Here is a 15,012-nt window from a genome sequence, read left to right on the forward strand (position 1 = left end):
TTGTCAGCTGTTAGTTCTACAGATGTCTTCCTTTCATTATTTATGCTCCTATTTAGGATTCCGGTTTCTTTTACAATAATGGCTCAATTGTTTTGAAAGGTGATGTCTGTCTCTGCAGTGTCCAAGTCTTTAAAGATAAATACTGTTTTATACATGTTTTTAATCAGGTTCGTGTGTTTTTGTGCTTGTGAGCTTTACAAGTGGCCTTTAATGTTATTATGCTTCTATCAATGATGTTCTTTTGTCTTCTTCATCTTTGCTTTTCTTTTACCCTTTATAAATGCCACCAACCTGCATATTAAACTGAGCCTGCATGACTAAGCGTTCAACTTAATTAACATGTCCTTTTTTAAATAAAAAAAACTTCTTAATGCACAGTGTCCCTTTCAGTCTCTAGGAGGTTTCGTGTTTGCCCTCAGCAGTATGTCAGAGTTTCCTCTGAGGGGAATTTACCTGCTGCTAATGTAGTGAAGGTGTTTTTCACAATAAAACTTTATTTTAGAAAACTAAAATAAATGTACATCTTCAGTCCAGGAAACAAGGATTACTCTGATAAGCTGCCCATAAGGAGAGTTAATACTGTATAATGTGATAATGATTACTGGTTTGTCAGACTGGGAGTAGACATCTCCCAGTTTAATTTTGTGACAGAGAAACAGGATTTTCAGGATTCAGACGCTGATCTCAAACCCCTTCGTTCTCATTTCAGTTTCACTGTAATAAACTTTACTTACATGTGATTTGAAAACAATATTCCCCAAGCACTGGCGTGTTTGGGACGATGTTCATCAAAATGTGTCAATCAGCTCGCGAGGAGATCCTTAAATAAACCCCAAATCCTCAGGAGCCCTTTGTCTGTGTTCGAATGATAACCTGGAGCGCCTCCTGCTGGAAGGCTGCGGGGATTACAACGAGACAGAATAAACTAAAAACATCGTCCAAGTTTCTCATCAACATGTCTCCATCTCCTTGACCTTTTTGAGCTCACCTGATTTCCTCAACTTCTTAGACTCAAGAACTGTCTTCTCACTTCTTGCTACTTCACAGGAAACAACAGGTGAAACTTAAAATCTTTATTCAGACCCAAAACAAATCGAAATTTACATTCAACACAAAAAAAAAGAAAAAGGATGAGCGTGCAGACTCTCTGCAACCTTCAAGCTTCGGTACAGTCACAACTGACACGGACAAGAAACAAACCTCTCAAAGGTTTGTTTCAAAGCTAAAGAACCAGAAAAAGAGCATTAAACAGTCCTGCAGCAGATTTCTTTAAAGGTGCTCGTCTTTTTCTTTGTGCTCTGGTTGCAGAGGCTTCGCCGCTCCTTCTCTTGACAGCCTGTCGGCCTCCTCGTTGCCTCTGTAGCCGGCGTGACCTGGAATGTGCATCTGGAGGAGGACCAGAAGGGCAGACAAGTAAGTATAAAAACATGAAAATAACAACTAATAATCAATCACTTGGACGCTTACTGAGCATTAAACAAATGATTGGATATGGCTGTACTATGCAGCACTAAGACTGTTTACTACTGCGGCCTGTAATGCAGTCACAGTAAAATGATCACTTCAAATTATTGCTGCCAAATCATGGGGTGCTCATCACGGGTTGCATTTAAATCATTAAGACCTGCAAATGACCAGAAGATTTTTCATTACATCCTGATACGTACGACCTTCAAACAGGCGGTTTTTACCATTACCGGTTCATCCATCAGATAAGGCATTAACAATACTGCTGATGCTTTTCTCTGACTGTTACTTTTAAATTGAACCTGTCACACCGTTTCCAGATCAGACTACTTTCTGCCCATCAAAACAATCCACCAGAAGTGAAGAGAACAATGTAATAATGAGCTCATCATTTTAAGTTCAATTTTCCAAGCAGAAAATGCTGAATTTCTCTGGCTTCACCTTCAAAAATCTGAATATTCACCTTTTTTGGGCCTAATTTGGACTGAGGGGGTTTAATTCTTCCCTCACGATAATCTGAACCCTTTCGTAATATCTTTCTGGCATTCACGATTTATTTGTGGACCCTTATTTTAACGTATATTTTACATTTTTAAGCATTCGAATAATTGAATCAGAAATTAAGTGACAATCAACCTTGTGCCAGCCTGACTTCGTACAATTAAAATAAAAACACAGATGATCCCGCAGCAAGAGGAATAAAATTACTTTTTTTTTTAACCAAAGAACAGAAAGGTGACGCAGTGCAGGAACCTTTTACACATTTGTGAGACTAGTCTGAATAAAATGTTGTTGTTTATTCAACATTTATGCAAATTAGCACATTTAATTAGTACTAATGAAAGAAACATTAGCATATTTTAGTATCAAATGTGTACTTGTCGAACACTTAGTCTTATTAACAAACCAGGGAGTTTCTATCATTTAACATTTTTATCATTCAGAGCTGATTAAAAGAATAAAAATTTACGATATTTTTCTGAATTAAGACTCTAATGTGCAAACAAAATGAAACAGGAACGCTGAACCTGTCTTCAGCCGAATGCTCAGATTTTTCTTTTTTGAAGACGTTTGAAATAGCAAAATTATTTGGATATGTAACACTTCATCTGCTTATCAAAAGCATAAGATTTCAGAAAACAAAAAACAAAACATAATCATCTTAATCCAAGTAATCCACTGAAACTGTCCCTTTGATATATACAGTTTTAGCCTCTGAGGAAAGCTGTTCGGCTGCTTGCTCTGTCTGACTGTACTGAGCCCTCCGTGCCCCCTTGTGGCCATTTTTCAGGCCATGGACAGATTTATCACCTCCCCAGCAGGGGGCGGTTGACTGCAAAAAGACTCCTGCGGTAAATGTAAAAACATTGTTTACTTCTGACCTGCATGAATCTAAAGACCCCGTCCGCAAAGAAACACTGATACTTACCCAGACCACCTCCACCTGTCCATTCAGCCTGTCCAGTTTCACAAAGTCGTCTTTGTTGGTAATCTGACCTCCAGATTTCAACCTCCAGCCGTTCAGCTTCCAGTTCTTCACCCAGCTGGTCACACCTGCATGAAGGAAAAAGAAAAGAAAAACCTTTACCCATTCAGTGGGAAATTCAAAAGCTGAAATCTGAGTGGTAATGCAACATGACTGCAGCATGACTCGAGTTTGTGACTCACCGTTTATCGTAAACTTGCTGTCAGTGTATAAAACGAGTTTCTTGATGTTATTCTGTTTGGCCTGTTCCAGCGCTCTGCAGGCCGCCTGGTGCAGCGAGAGCAGAGACGACAGTTAGTTATGCTTTAAAGCTTGTAGAGAAAAATCCAAGCATAAAATAACAAACAGGCATTTACAGGCCTGCGTCTTGCTATTCTTTCCAATAAATAGGTACATTTACATATCTGCTCCCTCAGGAAACTTTTCAGAAGTTGAGTTTAAAACCTTCATTCTCATGGTGCCATTTTTAGTTTTGTTCCCTCTATGACCATCAGGTGGCGCTTCTTTGTATTTGCTGTACATTTAATAAGCCTCTTTACATGCTGGCCCTCAGTAGTTTAAACTGGTTAAAATTGCCTCAGCCTCTCCTCTCTTTAACCCTAGCACACTAACATGCAGTTTTATAACACTATCACTAATGTCAGGTAGATTTTACCCGACACCCAAAAAAAAAAAAAAAACAAACAAAAAAAAAACAACATACTTCCCATTAAAATATATTAAAGCACAACAATAAGTGGCAAATTGAAGTGCTCTTCTTTTATTTCTCTCTACACAACATCTCACAAAAGGAAAAAAGGGTGTCATGGTGGTCCCTTTAAAAAGATTCTAAAGCAACAGAATGAAAATCACCCCATGTTAGTGTTAAAAATTTAAAAAGTACTGTTTAAGTGCAGCCCTGCAGAGTTAACACTGAGCATTAAACTGGACTTTTAAGACAGAAACTCTCATGCTGAGATGTAAATCTTACTTGTATCTCTGCGCGCTGGTTGGTCTGCCTTCCCTGCAGCCTCTCTGCAACATTTCTATAAAGCCAGAGGCAACAAAATGTGAGAAACCGATGCATCCATTTATGCAATTAAGACTTTCACTATGGAGGTTTAGACTGAGCAGATTTTAGGAACTGTTTAAAACATGCTCGTTGTAGCACGTGCACATATTCTTACAGTGGGTTGTTGCATCCCCAGTACACCCCGATGCCCCCCCGTGCGCCGCTCTGTCCGTTTCTTGAGCAGCAGCCATCGGTGTAAACGACCACAGCGTCACCTGTACGGAGAACGCAGAACAGTTCAGACTGGAGTTCAAGTTTTATTGCTTCCATTTTCTACATTTTATATTTAAATATTTCTGTATGTAGTAAATGACATGATTTTGTCCCCATAACATGTTGAATGGAGTTGAGCTCTAATATTAAATCTTGCACATCTCACCCATGTACGTGAATCCGTCCGAGCTCTCTGATGACGAGTTTTGTGATGTCGAGCTTTCTGATGGCTTAACTCGTTTGGGCTGGTGCCCCGCCTCCTCCTCCGAGTGACATCTCTTTTTGCCAAGAGGGATGTACTCGAGCGGCTCCGGGCCTCGTTTAGGAAGCAGAGTGACATCAGACTCCACGCTCTGAGTTACTGAAAGCCACAAACACAAGAAGTTCATCAAGAACAGTGTGCAGCAAGTACCTGATTCTCCACTTAAAATCACCTGTAAGCTTTGTGTGAATCCAGACCTGCATGCTGTATTACCACCTCAAACAGACACAGTGGCTGGGTTAACCCTCTACTGCATAGCGTTGCCCTGAGGCAACAAACCACATTTTCATGCCTCACACAAATAAATGTATATAAAAGAAAAACTTGCATGTGCATGAATATGTTAAGAAGCATATTTGATTGTTTGTTCTACTTTTCAATTACAGGACATGGATGTAAAAACCTTTTATGGAAGGAAACCAAGGGGATGTGCACTTTCTGTCCTCAGAAAGTGAGGACAGTGAGCTTTCAGGGAGTGACAGTGAAGTAGAGGAGTGGATCCCTGAATCAGGTTTGAGGGACACTTAGGAGCTCAGGGGTCAGTTGGTAAAGTAACTGTGTGTGTGTGTGTGTGTGTGTGTGTGTGTGTGTGTGTGTGTGTGTGTGTGTGTGTGTGTGTGTGTGTGTGTGTCTCTTACTGTTGTGGGAACACAAATTTGTTTACACTCATATTGTGAGGTCTAGCCTACTTTATGGGGACAATTGCAAGGTAAATCATTCAATTTTAGGGTGAAGGCTTGAGTCGGGGTTAGAGTTAGGTTCAGGCAGGGACTTGTGATGGGTAGGGTCAGGATAAGTCTCCAGGAAATGAATGCAAGTTAATGTAATATCCCTAAAAGTGATGGAAACACAACGTGTGTGTGTGTGTGTGTGTGTGTGTGTGTGTGTGTGTGTGTGTGTGTGTGTGTGTGTGTGTGTGTGTGTGTGTCAAATGTTGGATGTATTTTGGTGTTTTATTGTTCTGTGAAATGTTTACATAGTTTTTTTATTGTTGTTTATTTATTTGTTCATCCTGGTTGTACTAATAAAACGTATTATAGAATAACTTGTTATTTGACTACCCTTATCGCACAGTGTTGCCTTGAAATAACAAACCAATATCTGTTTTTTTTGTTTTGTTGGGTTTTTTTTTTTTTTTGGGGGGGGGGGGGGGGTCAAATTTTATGATTGATATATTATAAGGGACCCTAAAGCTCCCCCAGAAATATTTTTTTCCCCAAAAAATAAAAAGTCATGCAGTAGAGGGTTTTAACATATTCTTGGATTCCAAACTGACGGCCACTTCCAAACCAAGATGCTCCGAGTTCAGCCTCAATCCCAGCTCCAAGTAATTATAGTTTCTTGTGTGTATTTGAAGAGTATAAAATTAGAAAATATTCACCTTTCTTCACGTCTGGAACTGCAGAAGGCTCGATCCCTCTGACGAATGCCCAGGCATCTCGCTCTGAGGCAAACTTCTTAAAGGAGGCGGACGGAAATTTGTCCACTTGGCTCTTACACTCGTCCCTAAATGACAAAAAAATAAAAAGTAAAAAATCAGGAGAATAAAAACCTTGAGATGTCTTCATTCTCCCCTCCGGACACTTTAATGATACACCTTTTCAACTGCAACTCAATCCATTCAGGCACAGACATGGTCAAGATGACCCACTGACGTTCAAACTGAGCCACTGGAGTGAGGAAGAAAGAGAATTTAAGTGGCACTGAACATGGCAGTGATTGTTGGTGGCAGACACACTGGCCTGAATATTTCAGAAACTAGTGATTTCTGAATTTCCAGCATGAAAATGAAATGAGAGAAAATATCTAGGACAGACTCCAATCCGGCCCAGTGGGCAGCTGTGGAGGATGACTTTAACTGTGTTTTAACTTTTGACTGTTTCCTATCATTTACGGTACATTAAACTAATTAAGTAACAGAAAAACAATAACAAAAATGTTCCCTTCTTGTAACAATAGGTCCAAAGTTTATTTTCTCAAAGATTAAATGTGTAGTTAAACTTCTGTGCACTAACAGAAGGTGGAGTTTCACTGGTCTGGTACTGGCGTGTTGTTTATTTTATATGTATTTATTTGTAATATAAACAAACCAAAGACATACTACATTATGTAAGAATAAATCAATTTTAGGCCCTCCTACTCACAAATGAGCCACATTAATGGCGGAAATACATTTAACAGTTTGAAGGCTAACCACCTGAAAAACGGAGAAAACGAAGCCGTGTATGTTATGCTTCCATGCCGAATTAAAGTGTGGGATGTACTGACAGGGAAACATTGATATGATCTTAAACCCGCTGGGTTGTTTTACTGTAGCTCAAGGAGAAAAAGAAATCTTCGTGCATCTGAACGGAAGCTGGCATCCACTCACTCTCACTGAAAGAACATGCACTTTGAATAGCCAATAACATTGATTTTCTTAAAAACAAATGTGCAGGCATTGAGTTGTGTCCGGCCTCACCATGAAGTGTAGACTCCCGTTTTGTGTCCTTTCCTAACTGCGTAGAAAAACTTCCCTTTCGCCATGTCGTCAGCAGCGCTACAAAAGGTCCTGCATGCAACTCTGAAAAGACCAGTCAGCCTAAACATCACTGTCTGCCAACACACTGCACGGGGACAAAGGTGGCTAGCATCGTGATATTAACTCGGATACATTCAAATATCAATAGATTTGAGTAGGGAAGGCGTGGTTTGACATAAAATCTTGAAATATGGGACCAAATTAGCAACCAGGTGTACAGATGTCCGGGAAAGCTAAACCCGAAAAAGCCCAAAAAAGTATTCCATATACATTTAACACCAGTCTAATAAGTCTTGCAGTCATCTTAGTTTCTTCATTGGCCGTATATCCCTATCTGAAAATGTTGCAGTAAACAAAATCGAACAAAAATCAGTCTAAACGCACAGCAATAATCTGCCTGCAGTTTCCCCGACTGTTTTCTACTACACTCACGCGATAGTTCTTATCACTTCAAGCGTTTCTACAATTCTCGCGATAGAAAAAAAGGTCGCTCCCGATTGGATTAATCCAACTCTCGCGATGTTCCGGCCTCTTCCTTGGCCGTCGTTGACAGAGGTTAGTCGTGCCATTTTACTCTGGACTAGCTTTTCTGTTTTAAAATGTACTTTAAATGTATTTAATGGCAAGGTTTACACACAGTAGGGCAAGTGAATCCTGTGATAGCTTAGATTATGTGATTTGCAGTATCGGATGGCTCATCTTAATGTCTAAATAAGACATAGTAGAGGGGCTCTGCTCAATGAGTTCGGCAAGCGAGTAGCGGCTAGCAACAGGCCGTGCATGTGTTCAGTTAGCCGTCACAAAACCGAAGGAAAAAGAGCTTAAGTTAATTTTCAGGGTCGGATGTTCAGCTCTTTTAATTGTGACTCAAGTAGTTAATATGTATGTGCCGTTTTATGTCCATTGGGCTGTTATATCAATCTCCTGTGCTATTGTGGTGTAGCCCGGTTAGCTCAGAGGTGTTACGCCTGGAGGTTAGCGGTGCTCTGGGCTTTCAATAAAGGGTGGATATTAAATATGTTCGGATGCCGGTGGGTCTAACCTAAATGTTTTTATTTCTCCGTGCAGAGACAAAGGCCATGTTCAGTACCAGCGCCAAAATAGTGAAGCCTAATGGCGAGAAGCCAGACGAGTTTGAGTCTGGGATCTCTCAGGTAAGAAAGTCGGCATCACAGATCCATGTATTATTGAAGCTTCAGTCCAGCTGAATGAGTAACTGTGGGGGCCGTTGGGGAGAAAACTGTAAAGGGCATCATGAATAAATATGGTGTAAGAGAACTATATGATTTATTGGTCAGCCATTACATAACTGCACTATCTGTTAATATGAGGCCAATTTTATGTCAGATTACATTTTAAAAAAAGGTACTGATTTTTTTTTGTGTACAGGGGTTCATGTACAGTATCAGAACTCTCTTGTCTCCAAGTGACTATTTAAACAAGAATTGTACTGTTGGAGGAATGTAAGGCTGTGTGTGATTGAGTCTTTAATGTGATTTAATTATGACTGACATTAAAGTCTCAGCTGCTGGTTCTTCTCAATCCTGTAAGGCTGAGTGTTTCATTAGGACAGCCCTGTTTGGTGGTTTTGTCCGCTTACTGGTTGGTGGACTGATGGGGTGATGCGGCCTTAAAATTATATCATATTTCTTGAAGTGTCTGGTGAATAAAGTACCAGCAGCACCAGCATTGCAGTGCAATAGTGGTGATACATTTTAAGTTCAGTAAGCAAAAAAAGTAACCCAGGTCATGTTTTCTCTTTCAAAAAAAGAAAAGGCAAGTAAAATAATGCACCTGTGAGTGCTATGTTGAGCTTCAGCAGCTGAAGCTCAACATAGTTCTGTTCCACACTGTCGGACAGAAAGCTGTACCCCTGGCTTAACTGATTAGTTTAACAATAACTGAAGTGATGTTTTAACCCTGCTCACCAGGTGGCTGTGGTATTTCTCATCTTGTGTTCCCTAAAGCTTACCTGGTTGCTCTCATGGCGATCAGTCAGCTGTCTCAGATTCTAACTCTGCTGTCTTGGACAGCAGCTGGTGATGGAAGTCTTTCCCCTTGCTGTGGAGAGATCCTGTAACTTGGAAGGTGATGTAATCCTGAACCTTCAGCAGCTGAAGCTCACTGAGGCTCAAGAGCATAACCGTCACCAGTTGGAGTCCAAGATGGTGGAGTTGTTAGTCTGTCTTCAGGATGAAGAACCTACTGGTGCAGCAGCTGATAATTGAGTCTCCCAAAATAACTTTCAGTTTTTTTATAATGTATTTTAAAAAGGGATGGTTTTGTTTCTTTTAATGACCACATGGAAAATCTGCCACCAGTGGGATTGGGCTCTCCTTTAGAGAGAAGCAGAAATATGAAGCTAATAGAAAACGTTTGAGCTAGTCAGGATGAGTGATGTGGTTGTGCTTGCTTTACTCATTTGACTGGTCTTTCCACAGGCTCTGCTCGAGCTGGAGATGAACTCTGACCTGAAGGCTCAGCTGAGAGAACTGAACATCACTGCAGCAAAGGTGAGAGTTCACATGAACCTGTGTGCATGAGCTTCGTGTCATTGAATTATTTACATAACTGATACATAGATTTTGTTTTAACAAGCCTGTTGCTGTGTTTGCTGCTTTTCACTGACTCAAAATCAAGCTTTAATTTATCTTTATGCTACGTTTTAAATCTAATCCGACGTGGACATCCAGAGAGTTGCTCTCCTGGCTCTGTCCTGGTGGCGTATGGGAGCGTAGCTCTGAGCTGAGACGTACAGTCCCGTTCCACAACGTTGGAGAGAAAGCTCTGTCCCCGGCTGCTGGCCGGTGAGGACGAGCGTCCTGCATATTCCTACATCTTCCCAGAGTCCTTTAGGGCCATTACTGGGGAGCTAAACCATGCAGTGCACACTTTTTGATACGTACTGGTGTTATAAGTCGTCGTGTTTTACTAAAATTCTTTCGTACTAACCTAGAGTTCAATGCATGTTCCTCTGAGTTTTAACAGCCACAGATTTACGAAACATTAAGACAATTTCCTTCAAGGATCCAAAGCTGGGATTTGGGCACCTCGTGGAGAGCTCCTGCCCTGCCCAGGTGGCGTCACATCACACTTCAGAGCCCCTGTGCTCTTAAATGACTGCTGCTTTATTCTTTTCAGGAAATCGAGGTTGGTGGAAACAGGAAAGCCATCATCATCTTCGTTCCTGTCCCTCAGCTGAAGTCCTTCCAGAAGATTCAGGTGCGCCTGGTGAGGGAGCTGGAGAAGAAGTTCAGTGGAAAGCACGTGGTCTTCATTGCACAGGTGAGGATACCATCGCTGTGACTGTCAGTTTGATTACTTACTTGATATCCAGAAATATTACGTTTTGCTTTCAAGCTGGATGCCTGGAAAACATTACTTAAAATGCATAACCCTGTTAAGAACAGGCGTGAGCTCAGGTATGTGTCCGTGTGTTGCGGTGATTCTTTTATCCGACATGGACATCCAGAGAGTTGCTCTCCTGGCTCTGTCCTGGTGGCGTATGGGAGCGTAGCTCTAAGCTGAGACGTACAGTCCCGTTCCACAATGTCGGACAGAAAGCTCTGTCCCCGGCTGCCGGCCGGTGAGGATGAGCGTCCTGCATATTCCTACATCTTCCCAGAGTCCTTTGGGGCCATTACTGGGGAGCTAAACCATGCAGTGCACATCTTTTCAAATCAGGGTTCAACTTATAGGCTGATAATGAAATAAAACCTCTTTATGTAAGCAAGAATATCAGCCTGAACCTGATTGTTACCTTCATGCTGCTCTGTAGTTGCTTTTGTTTGCCCAATTCCTCGTTGGAGATTAATTGAACAATTTCTGACTTTCAGAGGAGAATTCTGCCCAAACCCACCAGGAAAAGCCGCACGAAGAATAAGCAGAAGCGTCCCAGGAGGTGAGTGCCGAGAGTTGGCTTTAAAATCTGATCACAGATTTCTGCGGCTGACTCGCAAGAGTGGGTCAATGTGTTAAAGTGGATCTGGAGTCTTTAATGTTAGAAACTTTCCAGCTCTGACAATGATTCAAGTGAAAGAACGGAGGGAAGATGGTGCAGTGATGAGCATTTCCACTAATACTCTTGAGCCTTTTTTTTTTTTTTTTTTTTTTTTGAGCTCATACAAAAACACTATAATGAACTTTAGCTGGCAACATTTACACTGTGCTTAGTTTACTTTCATTTTTCTGAACTTCAGTGTTCTCTCGGTTTGTAAAGTGTTCGATCTTCTGTCACCTTCTCAGACCCCTTTTATCAGTCCAGCGTCGGGTAGCCTGGTGGTGGTTACTTGCGATCTACCACCACCTTGTGGAGGTACTGTTGCAATGCATGCTACCAGATGCATGTGATGAAAATTAATAGTTCTTGTGATATTAATTTTCATCACATGACGTTAATGCATCTGCAGTGCTCTCTTTAAGCTTTAGAAATTGCTTTGTGTATAAATGATTTTTAAAAGATGTATGTTAATACTGTGTTGAAGCATCTTTTTTCAGGTAACACCCTTAAGATTTATTTCTGTCCTTCAAAATAAAAGAGATTGTGAGGATAACTGTAAACTTAAATCTACAAATGTGTTTCTAAAAAAACTGGAGAAAGGTTTATTAACTGGACAGAATGATGCTATAAACCCATTTGTAAATCTAATCCGACGTGGACATCCAGAGAGTTGCTCTCCTGGCTCTGTCCTGGTGGCGTATGGGAGCGTAGCTCTGAGCTGAGACGTACAGTCCCGTTCCACAACGTTGGAGAGAAAGCTCTGTCCCCGGCTGCTGGCCGGTGAGGACGAGCGTCCTGCATATTCCTACATCTTCCCAGAGTCCTTTGGGGCCATTACTGGGGAGCTAAACCATGCAGTGCACAGACTGATCATTAATAGAAACCAAAGAAGGTGTGACTGAATGTTTTTATTTTCTGTGAAGAGAGTCCCGGTTTTTGCTGAAAGTTGGATGTTTGAAAGGGCGCTGCAGGTGCTTTGGAAGGAAAACTTTACTGATGTGATTATTGGTCCCCGGTTTATCCGAGCTAAATCTTTCAACCGTTTGGTAAAACACAGTAATCCGAAGTTCAGCTCGGACCAGGCTGACTAAAACTCTCAGTAAGATTTATTTAGAGGAAGTGAAACTCATTAGGGTACTATAGCGGTGCCCGTTGCTTCTGTAAGTCATAGTCTGCCACCCCTCCAGTCTGCTTGAGGTGGCGGCTGTCTAGGCTGGCATCCTGTTGATCGGCCTGTGGTTGTCGTGCAGGTCTGCAGCCACACATAGTGCAGTGGAGGCAGGCCTGCAGGGACCCATGGCTGCCCTTGGGAGACAAGCTTTGTAATCAACACCAAGCCTCAGGTGTTGACCTTCAGGGCCTCACTCCCAAGATTATTGCTGTAACATAAAACTGTTATCAGGGAAAATGTTTTACTTTAATGAAATGAAATAAAAACCGGACTTGAGGAGGAAGAAATGTCTTGTTGCTCGAAGTTATTAACACGAGCAGGATGTCAGCATGATTAAGTGTTTCTGCCCACGATAAATACCCCACCAGGGTAGAGAAGTAATAAAAGCTCAAGTAGAACCTAAAGCTTTCAACCAATAAGAACCAAACTGAACTGAAGCACGGAAACTCGCTGTGGACACACACTGAAACTAAACGGAGTTGGAAATGAAGCATTGATGACCTTTTTTCTTTCCCCCAATTCTACAGCCGCACTCTGACCGCGGTCCATGACGCCATCTTGGAGGACCTGGTGTTCCCCAGTGAGATCGTGGGTAAGAGGATCAGAGTGAAACTGGACAGCAGCAGGCTCATCAAGGTCCACCTGGACAAGGCTCAGCAGAACAACGTCGAACACAAAGTGAGTTTTAAAGCAGCGGAGGCGTCTGCATGTTCAGGAAACACGAATAACGATGCTTTCAAGTGTCAGTCTTTAACGTATTAATCAGTGGAAGGATTGTTTGGTGTGGAAAAAGTCACGTTGTCACACCAAACACCTCCCAAAAACGGGATTTATTACAAGGATAAGACGGAGCACGTGTCCCTCGGTTAAATTTCTGGAGATGTTTTAAGTCTGAAACCTTTTTGTTCCGACGTGGACATCCAGAGAGTTGCTCTCCTGGCTCTGTCCTGGTGGCGTATGGGAGCGTAGCTCTGAGCTGAGACGTACAGTCCCGTTCCACAATGTCGGACAGAAAGCTCTGTCCCCGGCTGCTGGCCGGTGAGGACGAGCGTCCTGCATATTCCTACATCTTCCCAGAGTCCTTTGGGGCCATTACTGGGGAGCTAAACCATGCAGTGCACAGACTGATCATAAACAGAAATTGAATTTATGGCTTAACTTGTCCTTTACTTTGAGTTTTATGCACAGATCAAAGTCCAATCCAAAATCCAAGGGTTGTATTAAGTACAACATACTGGCATAAAAAATAGACCTGTTTAAATCCTTCAGCTGCAGACAGGAGTTTGTCCTGCAGCCTTGGTTGTTGCTGTTTTGTTTTTTTTATATCATGTAAAGAAAAAGTGGTGATGGTAAATAAGAGGCAGGTTAAGTTAAACTAACGTTGATTTTATTCTTTCCTGATTCAGGTGGAGACCTTCTCTGGTGTCTACAAGAAGCTCACAGGCAAAGACGTCGTGTTTGAATTCCCAGAATTCCAGCTGTAAATGCAGATGACAAAATAAAATTTGTTTACTGTCACTACTGTTGCAGGTTGTGGTCTTTGATTTCCTTCTCAGAGGGCACGTTGGAGACCAGCGGAGCACTATTAAGCTTTTCAAACGATATGTCAATTATTAATAACCTGTCAGTATGTGGGAGCAAAATCTTCAGCCCTGTTGAAAATCCATGCAAGCAGGATTTTATTTTGATTGGCACACTTTTCGCAAAAGCTCAGATCATACCATTACTGGAAAGAAGGGTGGGTGGCTGACCGAAGACGGTGAATGTAGTGATACAGGCCAGGTACACAGATCGGAGCCCAGATTTAAATGCTAGCCTGTCCGGGAGGGGGAACGGGCGAAAACATAAAATCTGCATCATCTGGCTGCATTTCATTATTATTTAAGAATAATGACACCCATTTTTATGTTGATCCATTTTTCATTGTGGAGGACAGGAGATTTCAAACTTGTCCAGGTCTTACACTTTGAGTTCTCCCAAGTAGTCGTAAATGACTTAAACTAAGGCTTTTTATGAAAACTAAATACAAATAGTTTCTTTGAATTACATTTACAGTTTAGTTTGTATATAGTTTTATATTCAAAAAAGTGTATTTGAATGGCAGACATGTGTGCATGTTTACAGAGCCTTGGCTCAATGTCTAAATGAGTCGTACAGGCCTGAATGTGCACTTGAAGCCATTTGATCTGTTGCTCACCACAAGAGGTTTTGGAGTTTAGTATTTTCAGCTTTACAGCTTTTCCTACAGATTAAAACCTCCCTCCGTTCATACTGCAAAGTAATTAAATGACAGAATTTTTTTTTCATTAAATTTAAACAAAGCAAAACGTGTGGACAATGAGCTTTCAGAACTGTAATTTTATGCATTTATTTTGTGTATAGTCCAAAGATTTCATGCTGACAGATTTTTCTTTGTCACAGCAGCTTTTTTCCCCCCCTCTTTGTTGTCCCGTTTGGATCTTTAGCCATCAGAATTGTTGTCTTAAGACCAAGAAAGATGCCAAGCGGATTTATTTTACCAAGTGGATCATCATGGCCTTGCCATATTGGTCCATTTGATTGACCTTTATTATAATTATGTATTTATTTTATTTTCGGTTGCTACAAACGGGACAGACATGACTGGGGGATAGGACAGGGAGAAAGAGGGAGAGAAAGAAAAACGGAGGGGAGAAGAGACGGTGAGAAGGGGGGGAAGAAAGAAAGAAAAACAAAACACCTGGATCACCTGTATGGAGAAAAAAAAAACAAGAGAAAAACAAAATAGCAACATCATAAATACAGCACCATCACAATAAACTAGCTAGCAGTAGATAACAGTAGATACTAAAACGATATTGT

The 15,012-nt window shown here is 41.4% G+C and overlaps 2 protein-coding genes and 4 non-coding genes across 6 annotated transcripts; 5 read left to right on the forward strand and 1 right to left on the reverse strand.

Moving 5' to 3' along the window:
- Positions 1 to 1,058: 1,058 nt before the first annotated feature.
- rnaseh1 (ribonuclease H1) lies at positions 1,059 to 7,441 on the reverse strand. Its single transcript, XM_086265086.1, has 8 exons — positions 6,941 to 7,441; positions 5,861 to 5,985; positions 4,384 to 4,578; positions 4,120 to 4,219; positions 3,924 to 3,978; positions 3,136 to 3,220; positions 2,897 to 3,021; positions 1,059 to 1,386 (listed from the first exon to the last, which is right to left on the reverse strand). Exons 1-8 carry the CDS (start codon positions 7,066 to 7,068, stop codon positions 1,270 to 1,272), a joined length of 930 nt encoding a protein of 309 aa, XP_086121212.1. The 5' UTR covers positions 7,069 to 7,441; the 3' UTR covers positions 1,059 to 1,269.
- Positions 7,442 to 7,503: 62 nt separating this feature from the next.
- Positions 7,504 to 13,689, forward strand: rps7 (ribosomal protein S7). Its single transcript, XM_086265087.1, has 7 exons — positions 7,504 to 7,555; positions 8,069 to 8,154; positions 9,442 to 9,513; positions 10,142 to 10,285; positions 10,837 to 10,901; positions 12,699 to 12,849; positions 13,578 to 13,689. The coding sequence occupies exons 2-7, from the start codon at positions 8,080 to 8,082 to the stop codon at positions 13,653 to 13,655; spliced, it is 585 nt and encodes a 194-aa protein (XP_086121213.1). The 5' UTR covers positions 7,504 to 7,555; positions 8,069 to 8,079; the 3' UTR covers positions 13,656 to 13,689.
- Positions 9,677 to 9,894, forward strand: LOC147313126 (small nucleolar RNA SNORA73 family). Its single transcript, XR_015125213.1, has one exon. It is a non-coding gene; the product is annotated as a small nucleolar RNA SNORA73 family (small nucleolar RNA).
- Positions 10,456 to 10,673, forward strand: LOC147313127 (small nucleolar RNA SNORA73 family). The gene has a single exon (XR_015125215.1). It is a non-coding gene; the product is annotated as a small nucleolar RNA SNORA73 family (small nucleolar RNA).
- On the forward strand, positions 11,650 to 11,867 carry LOC147313128 (small nucleolar RNA SNORA73 family). Its single transcript, XR_015125214.1, has one exon. It is a non-coding gene; the product is annotated as a small nucleolar RNA SNORA73 family (small nucleolar RNA).
- On the forward strand, positions 13,079 to 13,296 carry LOC147313129 (small nucleolar RNA SNORA73 family). Its single transcript, XR_015125216.1, has one exon. It is a non-coding gene; the product is annotated as a small nucleolar RNA SNORA73 family (small nucleolar RNA).
- Positions 13,690 to 15,012: the final 1,323 nt, after the last annotated feature.

This window comes from Aulonocara sp. 'chitande type north' Nkhata Bay, linkage group LG15 (assembly GCF_057382095.1).
Source record: "Aulonocara sp. 'chitande type north' Nkhata Bay isolate Kocher_YH1m ecotype deep benthic linkage group LG15, A_spYH_male_GT1.1, whole genome shotgun sequence".
Lineage (NCBI taxonomy): Eukaryota > Metazoa > Chordata > Actinopteri > Cichliformes > Cichlidae > Aulonocara > Aulonocara sp. 'chitande type north' Nkhata Bay.

Coding starts and splice junctions, on each gene's coding strand:
- rnaseh1 (XM_086265086.1), bottom strand. CDS start 7,068: ATGTTTAGGCTGACTGGTCTTTTCAGAGTTGCATGCAGGACCTTTTGT. Junction 5,986..6,940: donor ACGGGAGTCTACACTTCATG/GTGAGGCCGGAC, acceptor TTTGTCATTTAG/GGACGAGTGTAAGAGCCAAG. Junction 3,022..3,135: donor CAGCAAGTTTACGATAAACG/GTGAGTCACAAA, acceptor TCCTTCATGCAG/GTGTGACCAGCTGGGTGAAG.
- rps7 (XM_086265087.1), top strand. CDS start 8,080: ATGTTCAGTACCAGCGCCAAAATAGTGAAGCCTAATGGCGAGAAGCCA. Junction 8,155..9,441: donor TTGAGTCTGGGATCTCTCAG/GTAAGAAAGTCG, acceptor GTCTTTCCACAG/GCTCTGCTCGAGCTGGAGAT. Junction 10,286..10,836: donor ACGTGGTCTTCATTGCACAG/GTGAGGATACCA, acceptor TCTGACTTTCAG/AGGAGAATTCTGCCCAAACC.